The 27,802-nt window shown below is 38.2% G+C and overlaps 1 protein-coding gene across 1 annotated transcript in view; it reads left to right on the top strand.

Annotated features, from left to right (window-relative positions):
- The window catches only part of LOC128068659 (L-lactate dehydrogenase C chain), a 38,276-nt gene extending 18,818 nt beyond the window's left edge, over positions 1-19,458 (top strand). The window contains exons 4-7 of the mRNA XM_052661793.1: positions 2,240-2,413; positions 3,711-3,828; positions 12,731-12,854; positions 19,294-19,458. Coding sequence (XP_052517753.1) covers positions 2,240-2,413; positions 3,711-3,828; positions 12,731-12,854; positions 19,294-19,458 — 581 coding nt within the window. The remainder of the gene's footprint in view (positions 1-2,239; positions 2,414-3,710; positions 3,829-12,730; positions 12,855-19,293) is intronic.
- Positions 19,459-27,802: the final 8,344 nt, after the last annotated feature.

Below are 27,802 nucleotides of genomic sequence, written 5' to 3'. Positions count from 1 at the left end.
TCAACTCTTCGCATGAGGTGGCCAAAGTACTGGAGTTTCAGCTTTAGCATCATTCCTTCCAAAGAAATCCCAGGGTTGATCTCCTTCAGAATGGACTGGTTGGATCTCCTTGCAGTCCAAGGGACTCTCAAGAGTCTTCTCCAACACCACAGTTCAAAAGCATCAATTCTTGGGCACTCAGCCTTCTTCACAGTCCAACTCTCACATCCATACATGACCACAGGAAAAACCGTAGCCTTGACTTAGACGGACCTTAGTCGGCAAAGTAATGTCTCTGCTTTTGAATATGCTATCTAGGTTGGTCATAACTTTTCTTCCAAGGAGTAAGCGTCTTTTAATTTCATGGCTGCAGTCACCATCTGCAGTGATTTTGGAGCCCCCCAAAATAAAGTCTGACACTGTTTCCACTGTTTCCCCATCTATTTACCATGAAGAGATGGGACCGGATGCCATGATCTTCGTTTTCTGAATGTTGAGCTTTAAGCCAACTTTTTCACTCTCCTCTTTCACTTCCATCAAGAGACTTTTTAGTTCCTCTTCACTTTCTACCATAAGGGTGGTGTCATCTGCATATCTGAGGTGATTGATATTTCTCCCGGCAATCTTGATTCCAGCTTGTGCTTCTTCCAGTCCATCGTTTCTCATTATGTACTCTGCATAGAAGTTAAATAAGCAGGGTGACAATATACAGCCTTGACGTACTCCTTTTCCTATTTGGAACCAGTCTGTTGTTCTATGTCCAGTTCTAACTGCTGCTTCCTGGCCTGCATACAGATTTCTCAAGAGGCAGGTCAGGTGGTCTGGTATTCCCATCTCTTGAAGAATTTTCCACAGTCTACTGTGATCCACACAATCAAAGGCTTTGGCATAGTCAATAAAGCAGAAATAGGTGTTTTTCTGGAACTCTCTTGCTTTTTCGATGATCCAGCAGATGTTGGCAATTTGATCTCTGGTTCCTCTGCCTTTTCTAAAACCAGCTTGAACATCAGGGAGTTCACGGTTCACGTATTGCTGAAGCCTGGCTTGGAGAATTTTGAGCATTACTTTACTAGCATGTGAGATGAGTGCAATTGTGCAGTAGTTTGAGCATTCTTTGGCATTGCCTTTCTTTGGAATTGGAATGAAAACTGACGTTTTCCAGTCCTGTGGCCACTGCTGAGTTTTCCAAATTTGCTGGCATATTGAGTGCAGCACTTTCACAGCATCATCTTTTAGGATTTGAAACAGCTCAACTGGAATTCCATCACTTCCACTAGCTTTGTTCGTAGCGATGCTTTCCAAGGCCCACTTGACTTCACATTCCAGGATGTCTGGCTCTAGATGAGTGATCACACCATCATGATTATCTGGGTCGTGAAGATCTTTTTTGTACAGTTCTTCTGTGTATTCTTGCCACCTCTTCTTAATATCTTCTGCTTCTGTTAGGTCCATACCATTTCTGTCCTTTATCAAGCCCATCTTTGCATGAAATGTTCCCTTGGTAGCTCTAATTTTCTTGCAGAGATCTCTAGTCTTTCCCATTCTCTTGTTTTCCTCTATTTCTTTGCATTGATCACTGAAGAAGGCTTTCTTGTCTCTTCTTGCTATTCTCTGGAACTCTGCATTCAGATGCTTATATCTTTCCTTTTCTCCTTTGCTTTTTGCCTCTCTTCTTTTCACAGCTATTTGTAAGGCCTCCCCAGACAGCCATTTTGCTTTTTTGCATTTCTTTTCCATGGGGATGGTCTTGATCCCTGTCTCCTGTACAATGTCACAAACCTCATTCCATAGTTCATCAGGCACTCTATCTATCACATCTGGGCCCTTAAATCTATCTCTCAACAGAGCTAAAGTTTACAATCTTCTCATGTTTTTCCTGAGCATGCATGTGGCTTTATTCTAGGTAGGAGACTCTGATAGTTTACATGAGGCCGTGGTGATGGAGAGGAAAAGTCTAAGTGATCTTAAAGAGGAAAAATCTAGGTGATCTTAAAGAGGTATAATTCACCGATCATTAAATATACAGAGGCACATATTTTATTTCAAAAAAGAATCTTTCATTTTAAAATTCTGATGGTGAATCATTTAATGTTTTAAAACCCATCTGAGAGATTATCTTTTTTCTTTGTTGACTTGATTCATTTTGAACCCTAATGAATCTATATTTGACCCCAAGTCAGTTGATCTGTCTATTCAGAAAATCAAATTGTAAGAAGAAGTTACTATGAATCTTTCTCTAACAAGAAATTTTTCTTCCTAGTGGATATTTTGACATACGTTGTCTGGAAGTTGAGTGGTTTACCTGCAACTCGTGTAATCGGAAGTGGTTGTAATCTAGACTCTGCCCGTTTCCGTTACCTAATTGGACAGAAGTTAGGTGTACATCCCTCCAGCTGCCATGGTTGGATTATTGGTGAACATGGTGATTCTAGTGGTAAGTGTAAACTCATTACCATTATATAATCACACTTCTTATCTTTAATAATGCTTATTTTCCTTAAAGTGTTGGCATTTTACTGTTGTTTTCCTTAACTTTCAGTCTTTGGTGTCATTGATTTAGCTACCTCACACAAAATAGTGCATAGAGAATATAGCTATTTTAAAATTCAATGAGTGTGTTTTTTTTTTTGTTTTTTGTTTTGGTCTGGAGCACTTTCATTGTGGTTTTAAGGACAGAATTATTAAGATATAATACACATCCCATAAATTTTACCCATTTAAAGTGTGTAATTCACTGGACTTTTATTCACAAAGTTGTGCAACCATCACCACAGTCTAATAGTAGAAAATTTGCATCATCCCCAAGAACTCCCATTCCTGCCCTGGTGCCCTAACCACAGGCAACCATTAATCTACTTTGTGACTCTTGAGATTTGTTTTTCCCTGACTTTTCACAGAAGTAAAATTTTTTAATGTGTGATTTAAACTATTACTTAGGTCATATGTCTTGGCTCTTTTCCTAACTTAAACATTTAATCTCTGCTACACAATTAGAACTTCATGCTTATGATGCTCTCTAATTCTGTGATGTGCATCAGTCTTCTTTCCATAATGCCAATAGATCCATTGAGAATAGGCACCATTTATTCCTTTATTCGATCACATTTGTTCAAAACATTTAATAAGTACTTCTCTTTTCTTCATACTTCAATGGTCATAGTATAATAAGTATTTTTATTTGATTCAAACAAATTTTTTTGACCAGTGCCTTAATTTGACCCTGTTGGCTGGTGTTATTGTCTTAGCTTAAAAGACAATAATCATTAAAAATAATTTTCCCAGATATGTTTTAATTTCTCCCATTTAATATTCCATGATTTTATTTAAAAAAACTCTGTATGGTTTAATAGTGTGATATTAATTTATTGCTCTTTGCCCTCTTATTTTGTTATTTCTTATAGATTATTTTCTTTGTGGATTCTATATTTGTATCTTGCTTTAACATGCCTCCTTACCACAAATTACCAATAAATTCTACTGCATATTTTATATTTTATGATACTTTATTATTTTCCTTTTTAAATTTCTCACTTTTGTCTATTTGAAACTTATTTTTATATATGGTGTAAGGTAGTAACCTAACTTTATTCTTAAAAACCACACTAAACTTACCATATATGTATAAATTAATAAAATATGATAAAGCCAACACCTGGGTAAAAAAAATCCACTGCACTTAAACAACTGAAGTATTGGGCAGAAGGGTTCATTATGAGATTTATTTCTTTTAGTGCCTTTATGGAGTGGAGTAAATGTTGCTGGTGTTGCTCTGAAGAGTCTAGACCCTAAGTTAGGAACTGATTCAGACAAGGACTCCTGGAAAAATATCCATAAGGAAGTTGTTGGAAGGTAACATTAGTTATTCACTTTCTTAGTACCTTAATAATCAGTTGTAACAACATATTTTACAGAGAAAAAGTATAAAAGTTGATTTTTGCTTTTTGTGAGGTAAATAACATTCTGAAAATTCCCAAAGTTGGACTCACATAATGCATAGCTTTTGTGGGGGGGACATTTTTCAAACAGAAAAGAAGATAGTAAGGACTTTGTTTCTATGATTTTGACTAAGTATATCATACAGGTGGAATCATTCAGTATTTGTCTCTTTGTGACTAGTTTATTTTGCTTAGCATAATGTCCTTAAGGTTCATCCATATTATAGTATATGTCCGAGTTTCCTTACATTTTAAGACTGAATAATATTCTGTTGTATGTAAACATACCACATATTGCTTATTCATTCATCTCTAGATGGATTCTTGGTTTGCTTCCATGCTTTAGCTGCTGTGAATAATGCTGCTATGAATATGCGTGTACAGATCTCTTTGAGACTCTGTTTTCAGTTCTTTGGGGTATATACCCATAAGTGAAATTGCTGCTGTTGTTCAGTCGCCCAGTCGTGTCCGACTCTTTGCAACCCCATGAACTGCAGCACACCAGGCCTCCCTGTCCCTCACCATTTCCTGGAGTTTGCCCAAGTTCATGTCCATTGCATCGGGGATACCATCCAACTGTCTCATCCTCTGATGCCCTCTTGTCCCTCTGCCCTTTGTTTTGAGGAAGCACACCATACTGTTTTCCACAGTGGCTATAGCATTTCACGTTCCCACCAAAACTGTAGAGAAGTTCCAATTTCTCCACATCCTCACCAACACTTGTTATTTTCTCTTTGACAGTGGCCATCCTAATGGATGTGAGGTGATATCTTATTGTAGTTTTGATTTGCATTTCCTTAATTAGTGATGCTGAACATTTTGTCCTGTGCTATTAGGCCATCTGTATATCTTATTTGGAGAAATGTCTGTTCAAGTCTTTTGCCCAGATTTGAATTGGAATTTTTGTTGGTGGTTGAGTTTTAAGAGTCCTTACTATATTCTGTATATTAATCTCTCATCAGATAATTTACAAATATTTTCTTCCATTCCATGTGGAATTCCATTCCACATTTTCATAGTGTCTTTTGATGTACAAAACTTAGACATTTTCATAAAGTCCTTTTGTCTGTTTTTTATTTTGTTGCCTTTTGTGTTCTATTCCAAGAAATAATTGCCAGGTGCAATGTTGTGAAGTTTTGCCCTGTGTTTTCATGTAAGAGTATCATAGTTTTAGGTCTTAAGATCAGATCTTTAATTCATCTTGAATTCGTTTTTGTAAATGGTTTTAGGAAAGGGTCCAATTTTAATCTTTTGAATGTGGATATCCAGTTTCCCCAGAATCGTTGGTTGAAATGACTGCCCTTTTCCCATTTAGTGATGTTGGCACAATTTTTGAAAATCAGTTGAACAGATTTTCAGATATGGAGGTTTACTTCTGAGCTTTCTATTCTATCTCACTGGTCTATATGTTTATCTTGATGCCAGTACCATGCAATTTTGATTACTGTAGCTTTATAGTTAGTAAATTTTGAGGTCAGAAAGTATGAGTCCTTCAGCTTTCAAGACTGTTTTAGCTATTCTGAATCGCTTGAGATTCCATATGAATTTTAGGGTGAGTTTTTCAACTTCTGCAAAATCTATCCTTGGGAATTTTATGGAAATTTCATTAAATCTGTAGATGGTCTAGGGTAGTATTAGCATCTTAATAATATTAAGTCTCCAATTCATAAACATAGGTTGTGTTTCTGTTTATTTATGTCTTCTTTAATTTCTTTCATCAGTGTTTTGTGGTTTTCATTGTGTAAGTCTTTTACCTGCTTGGTTAATTCTGAAGTACTTTTTTTTTTTTTTTTGGTGCTATTGTAAATGGGATTGTTTTACTAATTTCCTTTTCAGATTGTTCATTGTCATTAAATAGGAATGCAGTATTTTAATGCTAACTTTCTACCTGCTACTTTCCTGAATTCATTAATTAAACATTTTTTTGTTGTTGTGTGTATGGAGTCTTCATGGTTTTCTGCATATAAGATCATATCATCTATAAGTAGAGATACTTTTATTGCTTCCTTTCCAATTTGGATGCCTTTTATTTGTCTTTCTTATCTAATTGCTCTGGATAGAACTTTCAATGTTGTGATGAATGGAACTGGCAAAAGTGAGCATCTTTGCCTTATTCTTGATCTTAAAGGAAAAGCTTTTAGTTTGTAACCATTGGGTATGACCTTCACTAGGGGCTTTTCATGTATGGCTTTTATTATGTTGAGGTAATTTTTTTCTACTCCTAGTTTCTAAGGTGTTTTTATCATGAAAAAGTGTTATAAATTTTATCAAATAATTTCTCTGGGTCAATTGTAATGACAATGTGGTTTTCCTCTTTTATTCTCATACTGTGATACAGTACATTGGTGGATTTTGGTATGATGAACTATCTTTGCTTCCTGGGACTGAATCATGGTGTATAATCCATTAAATACTGTTGAATTCAGTTTGCTAGTATTTTGTTTAGGATTTTTGCCTCAATGTTTGTAAGGGATAATGGTCTGTAGTTTTTTCTTTTCTGTCTTCCTTCCCCTCCCCTTTTTAAATTATTTTAATTAAAAAAAAATAGTGACTTTGTCTTTCTTTGGTATCTGTGTAATGCTTAGAATTAATAATAATGTCTTCACTTTCATTTCTGATTTTAGTAATTTGAGTCTTCTCTCTTTTTTCTTAATTCATCTAGCTAAAAGCTGTCAATTTTGTTGACCCTTTCAAAAAACTGTTGGTTTTTTTTATTGTTTTTCCATTCTCTATTTTGTTATTTCCACTCTAATCTGTATTATTTACTTCCATCTGCTAGATTTGGATTTAATGTGTTCTTCTTTTCCTAGTTCCTTAAGTTGAATGTTAGATTGTTGATTTGACATCTTTCTTTCTTTTTCATGTAAGCATATATAGCTGGCTGGCTATAAGTTTCCCTTTAATACTGCTTTCTTTGTCTAATAAGTTTTATGTTTTCATTTCTATTCATCTCCTAAGTATTTCCTAATATCTATTGTGATTTCTTTTTGATCTATTGGGTTGTTATAGAGTGTGCTTTTTAATTTCCGAAGATTTGTGAATTGCTCAGTTTTACCTGTATTATTGATTTCTAAATTCCCCTTGTTGTATCAGAGAATATGATGTATTCTCTGTATGATGCCTGTCTTGTTAAATCTGTTGAGAGTAGCGATTTCCCTAGTGGTCCAGTGTCTAAGACTCCATGCTCCCAGTGCAGGGCGCTCAGGTTTGGTCCCTGGTCAGGGAACTAGATCTCACATGCTGCAACTAAAGGGTCCTGCATGCCACAATGAAGATTGAAGATCCACGTACCACAACTAAGACCCAGTGCAGCCAAATAAATAAATATTTCTTAAAACTGAAAAGAACTAAATCTATTGAGACTGAATTTGTGGCATAACATTTAGTCTACTCTAGAAGATATCCCACGTATACGTGAGGAGAACATAGACACTGCTGTTGAGTAAAGTGTTCTGCTAGATCTGGTTGGTCTATTGTGTTGAATTCTCAGTTTCTTTCCTTACTTTCTGATTGAGAGTGGGGTATTGAAGTCTTCAATTATTATTGTAGAACTGTCTACCTTTTCCTTCAATATTTCCAGTATTTGCTTCATGTGTTTTGATGGCCTGCTATTAGATGCATACATGTTTATATAATTATTGTTTTATTTTCTTGAACCTCTGGTTAGTATATAATGTCATTTGTCTATTGTAAACTCTGATTTAAAGTCTGTTTTGTCTGACATTTGTATAGCCACCTCTGCTCTCTTTTGGTTACTATTTGTATAAAATATCTTTTAATCTATTTGTGTCTTTGGCTTTACTTACTTTTAAGTAAGTTTTGTGTGATAGCTTATACTTGGTTCATGTGTTTTTATCCATTCTGTCAATCTCTTTTTCTTGGAGAGTTTAATTCATTTACATTTAAAGTAGTTACTGATAAGGAGTGGCTTCTTCATTGTGTTCTTTGTTTTCTATATGCTCTAGAGCTTTTTGTTCATTTCCTATATTACTGTTTCATGTTTATTTTTCATAGTGGAATATTTAAATTTCTTTCTTATTTTCTTTTGTATATATCCTACAGCTATTTAGGACTTCCCTGGTGGCTCAGACAGTAAAGTGTCTGTCTACAATGCAGGAGACCCAGGTTCGATCCCTGGGTCGGGAAGATCCCCTGGAGAAGGAAATGGCAATCCACTCCAGCACTATTGCCTGGAAAATCCCAAGAACAGAGGAGCCTGGTGGACTACAGTCCACGGGATCGCAAAGAGTCGGACACAACTGAGCGACTTCGCTTACAGCTATTTATTATAGCTCTTTTTATTCTGGTTGCCATGGGGGATTACCTTTAGCACCCTAAAGTTATAATACTTTTAATTGAATTTCTACCAGCTTAACTTTAGTAATGTACAAAACCTCTGCTTCTTCATAGTTCTATCCTCACCCCTTTTGATTGTTGATGTCATAAAATTGCATCTTTATGCACTGTTTGCTCAAAAATATAAATTAATAATTCTTTTAAATGCAGTTGTTTCTTAAATTTTAAAATGAGAGTTACATACCAAAGTCACAGTGATACTACCTTTTTGACCAATTGTTCTTTTAAATGTATTAGTCTCTAAAATTATGCAGAAAACAAAAAGTGGAAGTAGAAACTATTGTTACCATATTACTAGCTTTTATAAATATCCATGCATTTACCTTTATTGAGATCTTTATTTTTTCACATGGCTTAAAATTACTGTTTATTTCACCCTGCAGGACTGCCTTGACTAATTCTTGCAGGGCAAGTTTAGTGGCGATGAACTCCCTTAGCTTTTGTTTCTTTCACAATGTCTTAATTTTTCCCTCACTTTTAAAAAATAGTTTTGCCAGATATAAGATTCTTGGTTGACATTTGTTTTATTTTTTATCAGTTTAAATATATCTGCCCACTACTTTCTGGCTTCCAAAGTTTCTGGTGATGATCATATTTTTAACTTCTTCAATCTTTTTTCTTTCTGTTTCTTAGGCTCAGTTATTTGCATTGTCCTATCTTTTAAGTTTAATGATTCTGTCTTCTGCCTGCTCAAATCTGTTGTTTAATCCATCTAGTGATTTTTCTTTTTCATTTCACTTATTGTTGTTTTCAGCTCTAGGATTTGGGGTCTGGGGTTTATTTTTAGGTTTTATGTTTCTTTATTGGTATTTCCATGTTGTTCACTCATCATTTTCTTGACTTTCACTATAGCTTCCTTTAGATTTTTGAGCATCTTTAAGACAGTTGTTTTAAAGTCTTTGTCCAGTATATCTGCCATCAGTTTTTTTCCTCCAGGGACAGTTTCTGTTGATTCATTTTTTCCTTTGAATGGGCTGTACTTGCATGTATTTTTGTATACCTTGTGATTTTTTTTTGTTGTTGAAAACCAGATGTTTTAATCTAATAATGTGGCAACTTTAGAAATCAGAATCTATCCAGTCCCCAGGGTTTGCTGAGTTTTTGTTCTTGTTGTTATTGCTTTTGTGTTTTGATTGTTGAAAGCTCTTTCTGTGCCAAGACCAGCCTGAGTTGTAATCTTACGGTCTTTGATGTTGTTTCTAAGCCTGTGCACATAGGTGGTTACTTTCTAATTTCCTCAAAATATGCAGTTGCTTTTGTATATTCTGGTCTTCAGTGTCTGGCTCCCGAGAGGAAAAAAGAAATATTAAGGGAAGAGGAAAAGGGTACTTGGTCTTTACATGCCCTAGAGGCCACCTTAATAAAAAGGGGAGAAGCTTGCAATAGTTGTGGAGAGATGAAACAATAATGGCTTTGCCCTCTTTGTCTCCACCTCTGTTATCAGAAGCAGTAATCATTCACTAGAAAACAGATCTCTGCTATTTGAAGAAAAGAGTCCTTTTCACAGGCTGTGCGCAAGCTGCTTTGGGTACATGTGAATAGCTGCTACTGTGCTAAGAGCTTAAATTAACCACAATTTAATATACAAGCCTTCCCTTGGAAGTTTTGAGCTTTCAGAAGACTCCAGAGTTTCCCCAAAAGTTATATCAAACAGAGTCTGGCATTGCATTTATTGTCTAGGTGGAGAGAGAGATTCCTGGTGCTTCCTACTCTCCATCTTCCTAGAACCCTCCAGTACTTGAAGGTGAAAGTTGCTCAGTCGTGTCCAACTCGTTGTGACCCCATGGACTATAGCCCTCCAGGCTCCTTTGTCCATGGAATTCTCCAGGCAAGAATACTGGAGTGGGTAGCCATTCCCTTCTCCAGGGGATCTTCCCAACCCAGGGATCAAACCCAGGTCTCCCGCACCACAGGCAGATTCTTTACTGTCTGAGCCACCTAGGTTTTTGAAACCTAGACAACTGTTTTGTGAAAAAGCATACTCAAAGTCATCTTTCCAATATGCCTAGCTTTTTGGAAAAGATTCATACCTACAGTTAACCCTTTACCTTGATATCTCATCATGACCTGGGTGGTTATCTTTGTGTTATATATTGCTCATAATTCTTATGACAAACGTGTCCTAATATTTTATACATAGAAAAAAACAAGCTTTGTATACCTATAATCACCAGAGTATATAAAATTAAATAGGTAACCAAAATCCCTCACCAGATGTTTTGATAATTCTTAATTAATTATACTATCTTAGTTTTCCTTTTATTTACCATCATTTGTACCTTATTAAAGTTATTTGATAGCTGTATTTAATTATGTGTTCAGTTTCTCTGAACCAAACATTTCCTTTTCTGGTCAAACTATTCCCACATCAATTGGAAATTTCAGGTTAATATCCAAAAATATCTTTTCTTTGATGGTTGTTAGTGGTATGTTTCATTTTCTTAAATCTTCTTAAGAGGACCTACAAACGTTTGTTATGTCATATAGCTTTGGATAAGAGATTAAATTAATGCCTACCAAATGAAACATGTTAATATTAAAGAATCACTTCATATCATTCTCAAAAAAAATGTCCCTTTCCCCCATCTACTATATATTTCCCATTATAGGGGCTATTGGGAGCTGTTTCCCAGTAAATGCAGGAATCTATCTGATCTGGCAGGACAACTATAACCTAGACACTAAGGAACGTGTTTTAGCCAAGACTGCTTTCCAGACGTCATGGAGTAACCCATCTTTATAGGGATATCACATTGTTGGACTTTTGTCTGCCCAGTCCCTGATAATTGTACTACAGGGACTGTTAGTTTCTTTTTCATTTGAAACACTGTTGCTATAAGGGAATAGTGATTAAGATCACATTTTCCACTGAAGTCCTGTGTGATTTGAATACCAAAAACTGCAACACATTACAGATGAGTACTCATTCCAGTTAGTCCTTAACAATGAAGTGTCCAAAATTAAAGTATTTACCCCTTTTTCATTTAGCAGAGGGTCTATAGTTATAAAGACTCCTCAGGATACTGCTAGTACTTTCCTTAAAACAACTCAACTCATATTATTCAACTCTAATTTTTCAGCGCCTAACTAACAATTGCAGGGGAGTGACAACATGATTCAATAGGATGTCGTTCCAGTTTCTGAATGGAGCATTTACTTTACAATATGGGTCAGTTTTTGTCTTAAAATACCTGCCTTAAGACTGCTTTTTCTTGATTCTCCCTTTTATATCAGAAGTTTTAATTTCATTAGATTGGTTAACAACAACTAAAGGATTATGTTCTTAGCCATTTTCTTTTCAACGCTCTTCTCCAGATTCCACTATTAAGATTTGTTCTGTTACCTAACGCATAGCTTTATTCAGCTCTAAAGACCACCAGTCAGTCAATCACTAGGCTAAACTTCCTTTCCTTTTTTTAAATTAATAACCGCACAGAGTCTTAGTTATATTGAGAGTCTGAAAGTTAATCTTAATTTTGATACCAATCTTCATGGCCTCTAATAGTGCCCTGGTTTTGGATTGATAGTCAAATCACAGGACACCACAATAAGTATAGTCCATGTTGAGCTGATCCATTTGCTACTGAGTGTGTTGTATGCAGCCCTGGAGCCTTGAAGCTGTGCCTAGGTGGTTGCAAGAACCCCTGATACAAATAGTGATGCTGTACATTCTGTGTTTCTTGTCCTGGATCCTTTTCTCAAAAATATATAAAATCTGAGCTAAGTTAAAACCTCTTTGTCCTTTAAGTTTTACTGTCAGTCCAAACTCACATTGCTATTGGTGGTAATGCAAAAATAAAATACATATTTATTACAGAAAATAAAATTCATAAGCATAAAGAAGAGGTTGCCTGTAAGCCTGTTACTCAAAAATAATCATGTAATAATTTGGTGGATTGATATAATTCTAAAGTTCCTATAAAAGTACATTATGTTTTTTACAAGCCTGAGATAAGAAATTACATAATATTTAGGATTATGCTATTTTCCTTTGAAAAAATATCAAAACATTTCCCCATGCTTTAATATATTATTAATAATATATCCTTAGGGAAAAGATATAACTTATCTTATAATTATATAAAGTAACATTGACACCTTAAAAATTTTATGTGGTCAGCAAGATATATATGCTTTCAATGTGATCAGATTCTATGTTTGGATATTTAAGCAAAAATACAAAAATTTGAAGCTAAGTTTCATTTCGAGTGGCACAAATGACCTAGTACTGTGCCTTTATGGTAAACAAAGGGTAAATTACTACTTACAGTGAATAATGAAGTTTACGAGAATAATATAGAAATTTTTATTGCCTATTCAGAGATAATTTCAAAAAGAGATCTCTAAGAAAATTTTAAGAGTGTTGAAAATGTAGGTTGCTTTAGAATAGATGCTTGAAAAATATGTTCTCTCTGAATCAATTCTCATGAATTTGATTTTCTTACTTTCCACAACTGTAGTGCCTATGAGATTATCAAGCTGAAGGGGTATACCTCTTGGGGTATTGGACTGTCTGTGACAGATCTGGTAAAATCAATTTTGAAAAATCTTAGGAGAGTGCATCCAGTATCCACTATGGTGAAGGTAGGCTTAAATAGAATCTTCACTTATCATTCTTTTAATAATGCTGAGTCCTTACTATGTGCCAGGCATTACACAAAATGTTGAGAATATATTGGTGAACAAAACAGTCAGAGACTCTGACCTTATAGAGTTTAATGAAAGATAGCAACTTAATAAAACAGTTACAAAAGCCAATAATAACACATTTTGTTAAGTGCCATGATGACAAACGATGAAGTTCTTAGAGTATACAAGAAAAGACTTTAACTGCTCTGGGGAGGGGCCATTCTTGGTACAGGCAGGCAGGATTTTCTAAGGAAGTAAAATGTGACCTAATCTGAATAATGAGTAGGAGTTAATTTGGAAGGCTGGACTAATATTCCAAGCAGAGAGAGGAACACATGTGAAGGGGACCTGAGGTAGATATAAAAAGAGGGCACTTGAGAATCTGGAAGGAAAAAAAGGTCGGTTATTGAAATGCACAGAGCAAAGGGAACATAGGGAGGTGTATGATAAGGCTGGGGGAAGTAGGCAGGTTGGGCCACTGAAAGTCTTATAAGTCTTACAAAGGTGTTTGGGTTCTTACCATAAGAGCTATGGAAATCTACCGAAGAACTTAAGAAAAGGACTGGTTTCACAGTCTTTGCTTTTGTTGTTAAAAAGATTCCTGGGGTTGTGATGGACAGAACAGATTTGAAGGGGACAAGAGTATAGGTAGACAAACTTGGGAAGAGGCTGTGTATTACAGAAAAAAGTAGTAGTAGAGATGAAGAGATGGGGACAAATTTGAGATACATTGTATTTTAGAGGTAAAATTCACAGGTCTTGGCAATGGAGTGAGGTGGAAAGTGAGAGAGACAAAGGTCATTCTTAGATTTCTGTTTTGCACAGTTAAATGGTAGTATAATCCACTGAGGGAAGGCATATTCAAAGAGAATCAGATTTGAAGATCATGTTTGCAATTAGGGAGAAATTGAATTTGAGGTGCCTTTGTAATGTCTGAGAGAAAATAGGCAGTTGGGTATAAGCTTCTGGAATTCATAAAAGAGTTTTGGGGTTGCAATTACAAATGTGAGCATCATCACCATGAAAGCAGTAAGCCACAGAAGCCAACTCAACCTAGCTTAGGCGAAAGAGCATATGCTGATTCATGTAACTGAAATGCCAAGGAGGCCTGAACCACATGCTCAAATTGTATCATTCGAGCTATTTTTTCTCTCCACAATCTTTGCTCATCTTTTCGCTCTTGTTGGCATTAATATCCTGTGGACATTTTTCATGGAGCAACAATGATGGTTCCCATCAGCTGCATGCTTAGAGCCGACAGAATCAGTACCCTGCCTCTCCATTACCCATATTAGTTTCTTGATAATTGGCCTTTTTGGGATTACTTGTCCATTCCCATGATACTTGTCAGTTGGGGAGAGGAAGTTACTGAAAGGAAAGGAGAGGTTCTGTCAAAAAAAAAGAGAAAGAGATACTTGACAGGCAAAGACAATAGCTATCCCTTACACATGATAACTGAAATCATGAATTTCAATGAGCTTGCCTAAGGAGAGAGTATAAAGTGACAAGACAGATTGAGTCTTGAGGAATTTCAGTTTTGAAAGCTGAGTTTATAGTGTGAGTCCATGGAGGTGACTAAGTGGTGGCCGGAGCTAAAAGAGAAGCCAAGAGAACACAAAACCATGGTAACCAAGTGAGAGGAGGATGCCTTAAAGATGAAAGGATTGGCTTTCTGTTGTTGACTGATGTGAAGTCATATAAAATGAAGGCTTGAAAATGCCAGGAAGATAAAGTGACATATGTCATTGAGAGCCTTAGCAGGAGATGTTTAATAAAGTAACAAGAATGAAAAAGTCTGATTGGAGAACACCAGGGTCTTCTTAACTTCGGCAGTGTTGACTTTCGGACTGGTAATTCTTCATTGTTGGGGATGACTTTTGTGTTGTGGGATGTTAGCAGCATCCCTGGCCTCTACTCATTAGATGCCAGTACATACCAATTTTGACAATCAAAAATGTCTCCAGACATTACCAAATGTCCCTTGGGGGGCAAAATCATTTCCACCTGACATAACCTCTTAAGTAGCTGGGGAAATTAAAGCCAGTGTGGAAGTCGCTCAGTCGTGTCCAACTCTTTGCCACCCTATGGACTATAGCCCGCCAGGCTCCTCTGTCCATGAAATTCTCCAGGCAAGAATACTGGAGTGGGTAGCCATTCCTTTCTTCAGGGGATCTTCCTGACCCAGGGATTGAACCCAGACCTCCTGCATTGCAGGCAGATTCTTTACCATCTGAGCTACTAGGGAAGCCCAAAAGCCAGTGTAAACAGCTCTTTTGAGGTAAGTGACTGTGAAAATGGAGCAGTAATTGGGGAGCAAAATCAGGGCAGGGCAAGTTTTTTTTTCTTTTAAAAGATAAGATGTAAAGAAAATATTGGAGATAGAAATAATAAGCAGAGAGAGTGTTGGTTAATAAGCAGAGCATTCGGACTTCCCTGGTTGCACAGTGGTTAAGAATCTGCCTGCCAACACAGGGGACATGGGTTCGATCCCTGCTCCGGGAAGATTCCACATGCTGCAGACCAGCTAAGCCTGAGCGCCGCAAGAACCGAGCCCATGCCCTAGAGCCCATGCTCAGCAATAAGAGAAGCCCATACATAGCAACAAAGACCCACCACATCTAACATAAATTAAAATAAAAAATAAAAAAAAATAAGCAGAGCATTCGTGAGGATATTAGCCCTAGGAAGGAGGAGGGACAGATATCTGTTTTAATAGGGGGTAACAAAGAATCACTGCAGATAGTGATTGCAGCCATGAAATTAAAAGACGCTTACTCCTTGGAAGAAAAGTTATGACCAACCTAGATAGCATATTCGAAAGCAGAGATATTACTTTGCCGACTAAGGTCTGTCTAGTCAAGGCTATGGTTTTTCCAGTGGTCATGTATGGATGTGAGAGTTGGACTGTGAAGAAGGCTGAGCACCGAAGAATTGATGCTTTTGAATTGTGGTGTTGGAGAAGACTCTTGAGAGTCGCTTGGACTGCAAGGAGATCCAACCAGTCCATTCTGAAGGAGATCAGCCCTGGGATTTCTTTGGAAGGAATGGTGCTAAAGCTGAAACTCCAGTACTTTGGCCACCTCATGTGAAGAGTTGACTCATTGGAAAAGACTCTGATGCTGGGAGGGATTGGGGGCAGGAGGAAAAGGGGACAACAGAGGATGAAATGGCTGGATGGCATCACTGACTTGATGGACGTGAGTTTGGGTGAACTCCGGGAGATGGTAATGGACAGGGAGGCCTGGGGTGCTGCGATTCATGGGGTCGCAAAGAGTCGGACACGACTGAGCAACTGAACTGAACAAAGAAAACAGTGAATCATAGATTTGTAAGTTTGGCATTGGAAGTATCTGATGATGTCTATCTTTTTGGTGAAAGGAGACAAAATCATCTGCTGAAAGTCAAGGGAGACAGAGAAAAGTCGGATGTTTGAGAAGATTTGAAATCACCGTTGTAGATAATAAGAAATAGAATTTAACAGAATCAAGGCAGAATTTCTATCAAGTGGACTCATTTGAAATTGATAAGCATTAATTTTAACATATTAACGACTTTGTTGTCTCATTTTCTCTAGGGATCTCTGTGTAGGAATGAAGAAATAGATAGCTGAATTCATTGGGGTTTGGGTTTTATTTCGGGAGTGTTAAAAGGAGGAGAGAGAGGAAGACAGAGATAGATATAGGTGATTTTGGTTTCTACACATGTTAAAAATATGTTTGACCTTCTACTAAAGGGTCACAGTCAAATTCAAGACCTTTGCCCTTAAATGTTATATACATACAAATGAATAAATTACAAAAGAAAATGATTAGTAAAGATTTAAGAAATATTTATAAAAGCTAAAAATTAAAATAGGCAAAGGGTCTTAGAATGGCAAAAGGGTTACAGAATGGACCCAAGAAATAAATCTTAAGTTGGAGGAATCTCATAACAAAGTTCAGAGTGGGATACTTGGGGTGGGAAGAGAAGGTCTCATGAACTAAAGAAAGAAGATAAGAAACTGGAAAGAAAGGGAATTGGTTGATTTATCCACATGGAGAATGACATCACCAAGGATAAGGGCAGAAACTGAGAGGGAAGATTATTAGGTGTTAGAGTCTTTTATGAATAACATGGAATACTCAATAGGTTTGGAGACGGTGATTAGAAAGAGAAGAGCTAAATAAGATGAGCCTCAAAAAATAGGGGGAATTTTTTTAAGAGAGCAAGGGATTAATAATTTGGACAAGACAGGAGTATACAGCAGATTCCACACACTGTTCCTCTTTTGAGGACAAGAGGGGCTCTGGGAGAATAAGCAATTACCTCCAGAGGGCTCCTGAAGAAGAGTTAGGTATCAAATGAAGGCTCCTCAAAAGAGATTGAGTAATATGGGAATTTCTTAGTCATTACTGAACAAATCAATAGATGAGTTATATTTTATAGGAAATACTTAAACATTTGACATTAAGAGCAGAATCATTTGTATGCTGTTATTTTCTCCCAGTTCATTTTTATTCACATTTTCAGCAAATAAAGTTGGCAATAGAGTTTATTTAATATTACTATATTAACTTGATTTTTTTTTTGGTCAATAAAGAGAGAATTCTCTTTAAATAACCATTTCCTCACTTCATGGCCAGTCTAGGAGAAAAGGAAGCAAATTTCAGTACATCCAGGGGTCATATTGCCAGCCAGGCATGATGCTTAAAGGGAAAGAGGGTTGGCTGAGGGGCTGGCAGCAGGTCGTGGTCAGCACATAGGGGTAGGGCCCTTATTTCCAGTCCACCCAGCAGCCCCTAAGTGGGATGGACATGCATTTCCAGTTTTAAGAAGCCCCTGCTAGTAGGAAGAGACACATTGAAAGTAGAGGGAACAAATTCCTGAATCACTAGCAGGGAAGGAGAATGGCTTCTGCTCCAGCCACACTAGCCTTTTTCCTGATGCCACCCAACCAACCCCTGCAGCTCCAAAAGGCATTGTGCTACCCAGAGGTAGCACCAGAAGGACCACGGACAGGAAAGGGAAGTGGGAGGAGGTAAGTGTAACTGGAGCTGGAGTGTGACTGGGAAGGGAATGTGCACTGGCAGTCTGGTGGGCCAGTGGCCTTCCATGGCTAGGCATAGACCAGAGTGAAGTGAATGTGAGTAGAGCCTGGTGGGGAACCCTGCCAGGAGAAGACATGTAACTAGTCTGAGGAAATCATGAGGTTGAGTATCGAGTGGCTACCAAAATGAGGGAGCTGGACTGCAGTGGAGGAGATGGATAGGGAGTCCTTCTGTGGGCCACTAGAATAAAACAGGAACACTGAGCTCCTGAGTGAGCTCATTGTTCACTGAGGAGAGCCCCAGAGATGGTGAGAGGGAGGCTTGGCTGAGTGGTGCCAGTGGACTCTGAGCTATCAGGGGAAGGTGGGGGGCACCACTCCAGAGTCAAGGAGCCTCTCCCTTGCTCTGTGCTGGTTCCTGGCAACTTTACAGTCAGATTTGGAGGAAGAACAAGACCTTCCCATTGCTGCCTCCAACCCTATGTTCAACCCCAAGGGGTGAGGTAGGAAAATGCAATGGGTAGTGGGAGGCAGAGAGGTGTGAGAGATCTACTGAGTTTTCTTATCTTCCAGGGAGGAGGTGGAGGCTAGTGTGTGGTCATGTAGGCATTGTGTGAGTTACCCAGGTTGTAATAGGCTCTGGTAGCTGCCTCTACAGCCTTGGCTTCAGCTCCAGGGTTGAAGGGAACATCAGGGCTGCTGATGGAAGGTTCCATGGCCCCAGGATAGGGTGGTGGCCATGGCTGCACCTATTCCATGGCACTGTCCATCATGAAGGACCCGGATAGAAGTCAGGTGCCCGCCAAGAGGGCAGGGGTGCATTCCATTAGTGACTGGCAGGGAGATTACATAAACCCTGCTGGGCATGAGAGGACCTTGTAACCTTAGGCTCTACCTCTGGAAACTTGAGAAGCCACCTGTCAGCACCTGTTGTCCAAACTTAATGGCATCCCCTGCTGTAGAGATTACGCAGAGCAGAGCTTTTCTAGCTACTTCCTACTTCTGCCTTCGCTGTTCTCTTATTTTACACCAAAAAACAAACAGGCTGCTTGATCTCACAGGCTGCATAGTCCTTCATCAGACTGCAGGACATCCTTTCCCTTAGACAGAAATATGACAAAGGTTAAGGCTAAAGCAGACAATGTCTTTTTTGGTTCCTTTGAAGTCCTCTGGAATGTTCTTTGTGTCATTAAACACAAGTTCTTACATGGTCATAAGACATTACGATGCTTTTGGTGGTGTTCTCTCCACTGCCCTCAATGATTCTTGAGTTCCATATTCTCTCTGTATATTCTAATTCTGAAGCTCTCTTGCATAGCAGCTTTTCCATATCACAGTACTGAATAATAACCTAATTTTGCCTTTTAGGGCTCATATGGAATAAAAGAAGAAATCTTTCTCAGTATCCCTTGTGTCTTGGGACGAAATGGTGTCTCAGATGTTGTGAAAGTTAACTTGAATTCTGAGGAGGAGGCCCTTTTTAAGAAGAGTGCAAGCACACTTTGGAACATCCAAAAAGACCTGAAATTTTAAAACTTTTTAATGTTCCGTGTTTTAGAGAACAGAAGATAGTAGGCTGTATATTTTGAAAGTATTCTCACCTGATCTGTAAAAAATAAAAAGAACATTGGACCTATGACATAACTCCAGTCTCTCAAGACTAGAAAAAGGAAATGGTAAAGAATTTCTCCCCTTTAGGAATCTTTTATAGCTCTATTCTGATGGGCTCAACCTGTACAATTGTATGTCATAAATGTAAAAGTTGGCTTCAGGTTTATTAGAATATGTATAATAATCCATTTATACAGAGCTTATGATTCTTCTCATAAAACAATGGGATTTCTAGAATTGAAATTTCATCTTGTGCTTTCTTCCATTAGGACATCAGCATATTCACTTTATATTGCTTCAGTAACTTCATGCATCTACATATAATCATTACAATTAATATCAATGTATATCAGAAGGAAAACAGAAATAAAACTTTATGGCCTAAAAAAATTAAATGAGGTATCTTCACCCTGCAAGTATTATACCAATTAATATAAACTCAAATAGTTGATTTGGTCCCACTGTTGAAATACCACACAGGGAGTTTAGACCAGGTTAATTTAGCATATGACTACTCTGCTTACTGTATTATGGTTATGAGGTCAGGATGACATGATTTCTGCCTTCAAGTATCTCACAGGAAGGTTTAGGGTACCTCGACAGTCAATTGGTAGCTCCCTCTTGGTGTCCAATGTTAGGAGTACACGTGGTTCATACAAAAATATATATTTCCTTGATTCCACAAAGAATTTAAGGCAGCTATAGGAAATAAACAATGAAACAAAAACTGAAAAATCAGGACCAAGGTAATTTATCAATTAGACTAGGACAGGACCGGCGGGAGAATTAGAAGGCTTGTACACAGGCCCTGAGGACTTACATGGCTCTAGTGGAGGCAACCCCATTTGGTCAGAGAGTTATGGTTCACTCTCTTGCTAGTCTTGCTGTTTAATAGCTTTCAGTCATCTACTACTGAATATGGTTAGTTTCCCATTATTTTGTTCTCTCCTTTTTTTTCCACCTCTTCCCTTGAATGTACAAAATATGGTCGTGAGTGAGAGTTTCATTAGGATTGGGAGGAGGGGAGTCTAATGTGGGTTTGTCTTTTTATTTTTTAAACTTCCTCTTATATACCAAATTAAAACTTCATTTTAGGAAAACCTTGCAAAGATCAAAAAAGCTGCAAAATATACTTTCTACAGGGAATATTCTAGGGAATAAAATTGCTCTACACTGTGTGTTCTCAACTGGACCATTACTGTCCCAAGGGGTGAAAATTGGTTCTTGGGTGGGAGGTTGGTGAAAAAAATCTTTGATATTACAAAGGTTTGACTCGCCAAAGCTCAGGCCTACCAGACACAAGTCTCATTCTATAATATTTAATTTCACAATGTGGGGACAGGTGAGGGAGCTGAACACTTAGGGATAATGTCTGAAAAAGCTTTTGAGTAGACAATGAAAAAAAAGTTGAGAAACACTGCTCTACATTTTGTAAAAGAATTTGTCAGATGTATATTATGTTTTATGATTCACAAGTGAGTTAGAAAACAGTCGAGTAGAATGTGGTGGGAGAAGTAAGGAATGAGGGGGGATTTTATTAGATTCTACATTTAACAGACTTCATATTTTAATGAGCTGTAGAAATGGTTATCAGTTGTGTCTCTGGTTATCGATTAGCACTGCCCTGATCAAAGTCTTAGTTTTGCATCTCATTTAAACAATCTCTTGCATAGAGTGTGTAAAATTTTTTTCTACTTCAGCTCATATTTGTGGGTGGTAAAAACCAGCCCTGTGATTCCTTTCTCCCACAGCCCTGGTGAAAAATTCCCAGTGAAAAAGTGACAGTGACAGAGTTAGTCTCTCAGTCGTCACTCCATGACCCCCAGGACTGTAGCCTGCCAGGCTCTTCTGTCCATGGGATTCTCCAGGCAAGAATACTGGAGTGAGTAGCCATTCCATTCTCCAGGGGAACTTTCTGAATCAGGAAGCAAAAGCCCTTACTTATCCTATACATTTAGACAAGGTTTTTAAAAATAAATTTACTTGGGCTCCCCTGTAGCTGGATTCTGGGCAAGGAATGCTCTGTGTGATGGCCGAGGCCTTTCAGTTGAGTGTGCCTGCTTCACCCTGTGCTCTTGGAGCCCAGTGAGCCTCTGAAGCCCGCCGGCCAGAAGCATCAGCCTGCAGGGTGCGCAGGTGGCAGGCAGCGGGCGCGCCGCCTCATCGCTGAGTGTCCAGCGCCCGCTCCAGGTGGCCTTGGCCCGCGAGGTGTGCGCGGGCTGGCCGCCGCCTCGCGGAGCCTCAGTAGCCAGCGGCTTTCCTCCTCTGAGCTTCCGCCAGCTTTCTCCATCTTCCTCTTCCTCTTGCGTGGGCAGCCTGAGTTGGGCTGCGGGAGTCGCCCGCACCTGTGGGAGAATGGGGGGGTGTGGGAGTGAATTTCTGTTTCCTGGCGTTGACTCTGCTCCCTGCGGGCTGGTGGTGTGCCTGCCGCTCAGGGGAGGCTGGCTCTGCATCCATCTGAAGGTGGGCTGAGGTACTGCGCGCCTGAACCTTCTGGCCTGGGGCCTGTGGACTCCCCACGAATGCTGGGCTCCAGCCTGGAGCTAAGAGCTGGGGAGGGCAAATGGGAGGAAGAGCTTTCCCAGCGCTGTCTCATTTTTGGTGGAGCAGCCCCTTTTCCTTCCTTCATTCCCTGTTAACTCCTCTTTACTGCGCCTTTTTCCTCCCCCTCCACTTGGTTTGTCTTCTGGATCATTCCCTAAGTGTCTGCAGCACCTCCTTCCCCACTGGCGCCCAGGAGTACTGTATATGACCCCTCTCACTACAGACCAATTCCAAATCGGAAGAGGCTTTGCAGTTTTTCCTCAGGATGGCCACCATCAAGTGTGAACTTCAGAAGAGGAAGAGCTTCACTATAGGAAGTGGATTGGCTGCCACTTGGCCTGTGCAGTCAGCATCTTACTAAAAGTAAGTTGTACACCGTTGTCAACAAGTCAGTTGTCAATAGGCAGTCAGCCTATTAAGAAAAAAATTAAGCTTAGGGGATCATATATAAGCTAATATGTGATAACAGAAATTAGCTATGCCAGAGAGTCATTTGAGTATGTTGCCTTTAAAGAGAAAGTTTTTTCATCTGCCTGTGCTGCCTTGCTCCATGGCTGCTTCCTAGCACAGTCAGCTGTAGCCCCAGAAAAGCAGCTCTTGTTCAAGAGCAGTCAGTTGCTTGCTGCTTCAGCTCTGAACAAGTCTGTCAGGTGCTTGGACAAATTTAAGAAGCAGGTAGGTATATGGCATTTTCCGAAGTGGCGAGGTCCTCAAGTGAGTTACCACGTCAGCAAAATAACTCAATTTTTAACAGATTATGAACAAACCAGAAAACTCATGTATTTTATTATTCTAGAATAAAATAAATACATGCTGCTTTAATAAAATTTCCTTTAATCACTTAACAAGCCTAACAGTGACTCAACCAGTGAAGCCTGTAAACATAATAAATAAAAAATTAAAAAGTGTCATTTATAGCCTGTCAATCTCTTACTGTCTTCAGCAAAAATAAACAGCCTGGTGGAGAACTGTTATCTTCACACCTGCAAATGATGGAGGCTGTTTTTGTTAAGGCTGTCAGAACACAATTATGACATATAGTCCAAAGAATGAAGTCACCTCCTTATCATGTTAATTAATTGTCCTCTTTTGAAGATCTAGTGTGTTGACTAATTGAACAATAATTCAAGTAGAGTGTCCCAGAAAACCCACTTGAGCTCCCTCTTTGGAATCTGGCTGGTGGCTCTGAGATTACCAAAGGCCCTGACTCACCCTGAGTTGTGTCCTCTTTTAGAAGCCTCATGTTTTGTGCGTGGCTTCTTTCCCAGTGGGCTGGAGACAACCAGGGGTTGTATTTTTTTGGCTAAGGCCTATAGAACAGTAGTTTTCCAGTGAAGTACCAGATACTTATTTATGTAAGAATGAGAAAAAACAAAAAACAGTAATATCCTTTCAGAAATTTCTAACTACTTTGTAACTATGTGACTTAACCTGGTGATAAAAGCAGTTATTAAAAGTCTGCCTCCTCTCCCCCTTCTCCAGAGAAGTTATGTGCTCTGAGCCCTGGCGGGTCAGACAGTAAAGAATCTGCCTGCAATGCAGGAGACCTGGGTTTGATCCCTGAGTTGGGAAGATCCCCTTGAGAACGGAAAGGCTACCCACCCCAATAATCTGGCCTGGAGAATTCCATGGACAGAGAAGCCTGCCAGGCTATAGTCCATGGGGTCGCAGAGTTGGACACGACTAAGCGACTTTCATTCATTCATTCATTCATTCTGTGCCATTGGGTTAAGCAAACTTTCCTCGGGTGCAGGCAAGTCCACTGCATATGGTTGTGCAGGTTGCGTCTAGTTAAAGAGGTGAGTGGGGGGCCTATCCAGCCCCTGTTGGCTTACCCCAGAGGAACAGGTGCTGTTTTCTATTGTTGCATCCAGAGGGGGCTGCTTTTTATAGCTCTTATTGGTATCCTCTGTGTTAGAAACATCTCTATGTGAAAGCATGTTGATATTTCACCTTCACTCATGTAGTAACAGTATGAGGTACCCCTTTGCTTGACTAGGAAACTCAGCTCACTAGAACAACTGGAGAAATAGGTAGCAGAAAGAGTGTGCAACCTGTCAGTTGACAACTGTGTCCTTTTGACATACCTCCAATCAATATGGAATTTTTGTTTTGAGCACTTCCTTAGTTTCTGGCATGTAAGATGTCTCAGCTTCTTCATCTCATATATTTCCTGCCTCAATCATAAATCAGCCTTTTTTTCAGGGAGCCTGATTCCTTAAGAGTATGATATTATAATCTGAGTGCTAGGTGTGCTCATTTCTACACACAGCATTTTTAAAACTATATTTCAAAGCTAGTTTTGTCAATTCTGCTCCATGCTACTAAATCTCTGTACTAATTCAGAGTATCTAGAAAGCATTGGCGTCTCATTAAGCAACAACCTTTTCCTTGTGATAGTTTCGACTTCTAGGCTAGTAAGTTATAGTCTAGTTTAAATTGCTTGACTGTGAAGTTCCACCAATTAGAATACAGGAGAAAGATCCAACAGTATAAGCTGGACATGTACTTTAATTATGGATACTTGATCATTTATTTCTAAGTACTAGCTCAAATCAGTTTTTTTTTTTTCAGTGCAAATTTTAATGATATATACTAAAGATAATATGTACTTATCTACATTATTTTTCAAAGGTAATACATTCACAAGGTTAAAAAATAAAAGTAATATAAAAAGATATGCATATGTCATATTTTCATTGTTTCCATCTAACCTTTCCCCTAAATTCCACTTTAGGAAACCATTTGTCTGTTTCCTGTATATCTTCTAGAGTTTCTTTTGCAAATACAAATATATAACTTCCCACCTTTATTACAACAATGTAGCATGCTAGAAATATAGTGATTCCTTTTTGCAAGTAACATTGCCTGATTAAAGAACTATAAAATTTTAAAGTTGGAAAGGGTCCTATATTTTAATCTATTTATTCAGAAAACTTACTGAGCTTCTGTATGCCAGGTAAATGCTAAGCACCAGATGAGTGAAAGTGAATGACTTCCTCTTCTCTAGGAAGATGTCATTAATTTTCTCTATTGACTTTCTATTTTTTACTTCCATTCTAGCCTTTACTATTTCCTGTTTTCTTTGCATTTAGGCTGCTCTTTTTTTCTTGCTTCTTAAGATAGTTATTTATTTAAGATCTTTCCTGTTTTCTGTTAAGCATTTGCAGGCATTTCTAAAAATTTACTTGGCTGTGCCACGTTTAGTTGTAGCATGCAGAATCTTCAGTCTGTTATGGCAAGCAAACTCAGCTGCAGCACATGGGATCTAGTTCTCCAACCAGGGATCAAACCTGGGCTCCTTCCAAACAGGCATTGATTTTTTTCCCTTTAAGCACTGTATAAGTTGCACCCCATAAATTTTGGTATGTTGTGATTTTGTTTTCATTTGTTTCGGATATTTCTAAACTTCTCTTGCAATTTTTCTTTTTTGAGGAACAGGATTAAGTTTTTTGTCATGTCTTAAATTTGAAATACTCCTTGATGGCATCCTTGGCCTGAGATTCTTTGCCACAGTTCTTAACTATCACAACTTCAACGAAGTTCTTTACAGACTTTTTTCTTCTCTATTCATTTTATAGAGGCTATCCATTACCCTAGTTTCTTGTTTTCATCAAATGTTTGCTTTGGTGTTCAACTTAGAGGTCCTCCACCAATTTGACATATATATACTCATAACTGGATGCAAACAAGCAAAGATGGGTTTAGTGCTTTTCAAAGGCTTTGGAAAATAGTACTCAAAAAAAGGTGCCTCTTCTAGAAAGCAATATAGATCTCATTTTATACACTGTGAAAATCTCTGCATTTTGAATGGCTTGTTTATTCACATTTAATGTTATTGTAATGTTTGGATTTATGCCTGCCATTTTGCTATTTTTCTATGTCTTGTGTCTTCTGTTTCTTGGTTTGTCCTTTACTTTTTTTTTTTTGCCTTAAGGGGATAGTTTCTAAAGTTCCATTTTAATTATTTTTTGTTGTTTAGGTGCTAAGTTTTGTCTGACTCTTTGTGACTCCATGGACTGCAGTGCGTCAGGCTTTCCTGCTTTTCCCTATCTCCCAAAGTTTGCTCAAACTCTTGTCCCTTGCCATTCAGCCATCTCATGCTCTGTTGCCCCCTTCTCCTCTTGCCCTCTCTTTCCTAGCATCAGGATCTTTTCCAATGAGTCGTCTCTTCTCATCCGGTGGCCAAAGTATCGGAGTTTTAGCTTCAGCATCAGTCCTTCCAGTGAATATTCAGGACTGATTTCTTTGAGGGTTGATTGGTTGGATCTCCTTGCAGTCCAAGGGCCTCTCAAGAGTCTTCTCCAACAGCACAGTTCAAAAGCGTCAGTTCTTCAGTGCTCAGACTCTCACATCCGTACATGAGTACTGGAAAAACCATAGCTTTGACTAGACGGACCTTTGTTGGCAAAGTAGTGTCTCTGCTTTTTAATATGCTGTCCAGGCTTGTCATAGCTTTCCTTCCAAGGAGCAAGCATCTTTTAATTTCATGTCTGCAGTTACCATCCACAGTGATTTTGGAGCCCAAGAAAATAAAATCTGTTACTGTTTCTACTTTTCCCCTTCTATATGCCATGAAGTAATGGGACTGGTTGCCATGATCTCTTAATTTTTTGAATGTTGAGTTTTAAGCCAGTTTTTTCACTCTCCTCTTTCACCTTCATAAAAAGCTTTTTAGTTCCTCGTTGCTTTCTATTAGTGGTATCATTTGCATATCTGAGGTTGTTGCTATTTCTTCTCGCAATCTTGATTCCAGCTTGTGATTCATCCAACCCAGCATTTCATATGATGTACTCTGCATATATGCAAAGTTAAATAAGCAGAGTGACAATATATTTAATACATTTCAAATTATGTTTTTTGAGGATTTTTTTTTAGGGTTTTCTCTGTGGTTACAGTATCAGCTTTAAGTTCCAGGACATACTTTATAATTTTGCACACTTAATTCTAAAATACAGAAACTTTGCTCCATTATAGCTTCAGAATCTCACCACTTTTGTGTTATTTTATGTCTATATGTATTAGAAATGTAATGTGTTATAATTGCTTTATATAATCTTAAGTCTTTTGTAGAAGCTAATAGAAAAAATATAGTTTTTTTAATATTAACTGTCTTTTCATTTTTTGGTATTTTTTCTTTGTCTAGATATGAGTTACTGTCTGGTGTCACTTCTGTGCTCTACTAGTGTCTTTCCCTTCCTCCTTTGGATTGCTGTTGTCAAATACCTTCTATATCTTGTAGGCCCCAAAATAAATTTTAGTTTTACACAGCTGTGTTTTAAATAAAAGGGGTGTGTGTATACATTTTCTGCTAGACACATCTACTACCTCCAAATAAGGCCTTTTTTCTATAAGACCTTTATCCTTTTCCTGTACTATCGCACTGGCTGTAGGAACTCCAGTAAAATGTTAAACAGAAACAGTGATAGTGGGTATCTTTGTCTTGTTCCTGGTTGCAATGGAAATCCTTCTAATTTTTCTTCATTATTTGTGATGCTTGTTTTGGATTTTTGATACCTTTTCAGGTTGTTTCCTTTTCTTCCTAGATTGTTGAAATTTACCTTTATTAAACTCTTAATTCATTTGGAATTTCATCAGGTTTTTCTACAACTCAAATGATCTTTTTCTTTAAACCTCACATGGTGTGATATATTAATAGACTTTCTGATATTGAACCATCTTTGCATTTCTGGGTAAAACTTTCTTGGTCATGAACTATTTT

Source organism: Budorcas taxicolor, chromosome 25 (genome assembly GCF_023091745.1).
Source record: "Budorcas taxicolor isolate Tak-1 chromosome 25, Takin1.1, whole genome shotgun sequence".
Lineage (NCBI taxonomy): Eukaryota > Metazoa > Chordata > Mammalia > Artiodactyla > Bovidae > Budorcas > Budorcas taxicolor.
Note: the sequence above shows the minus strand (reverse complement) of the source record. Positions and strands in the feature narration are given on the sequence as shown.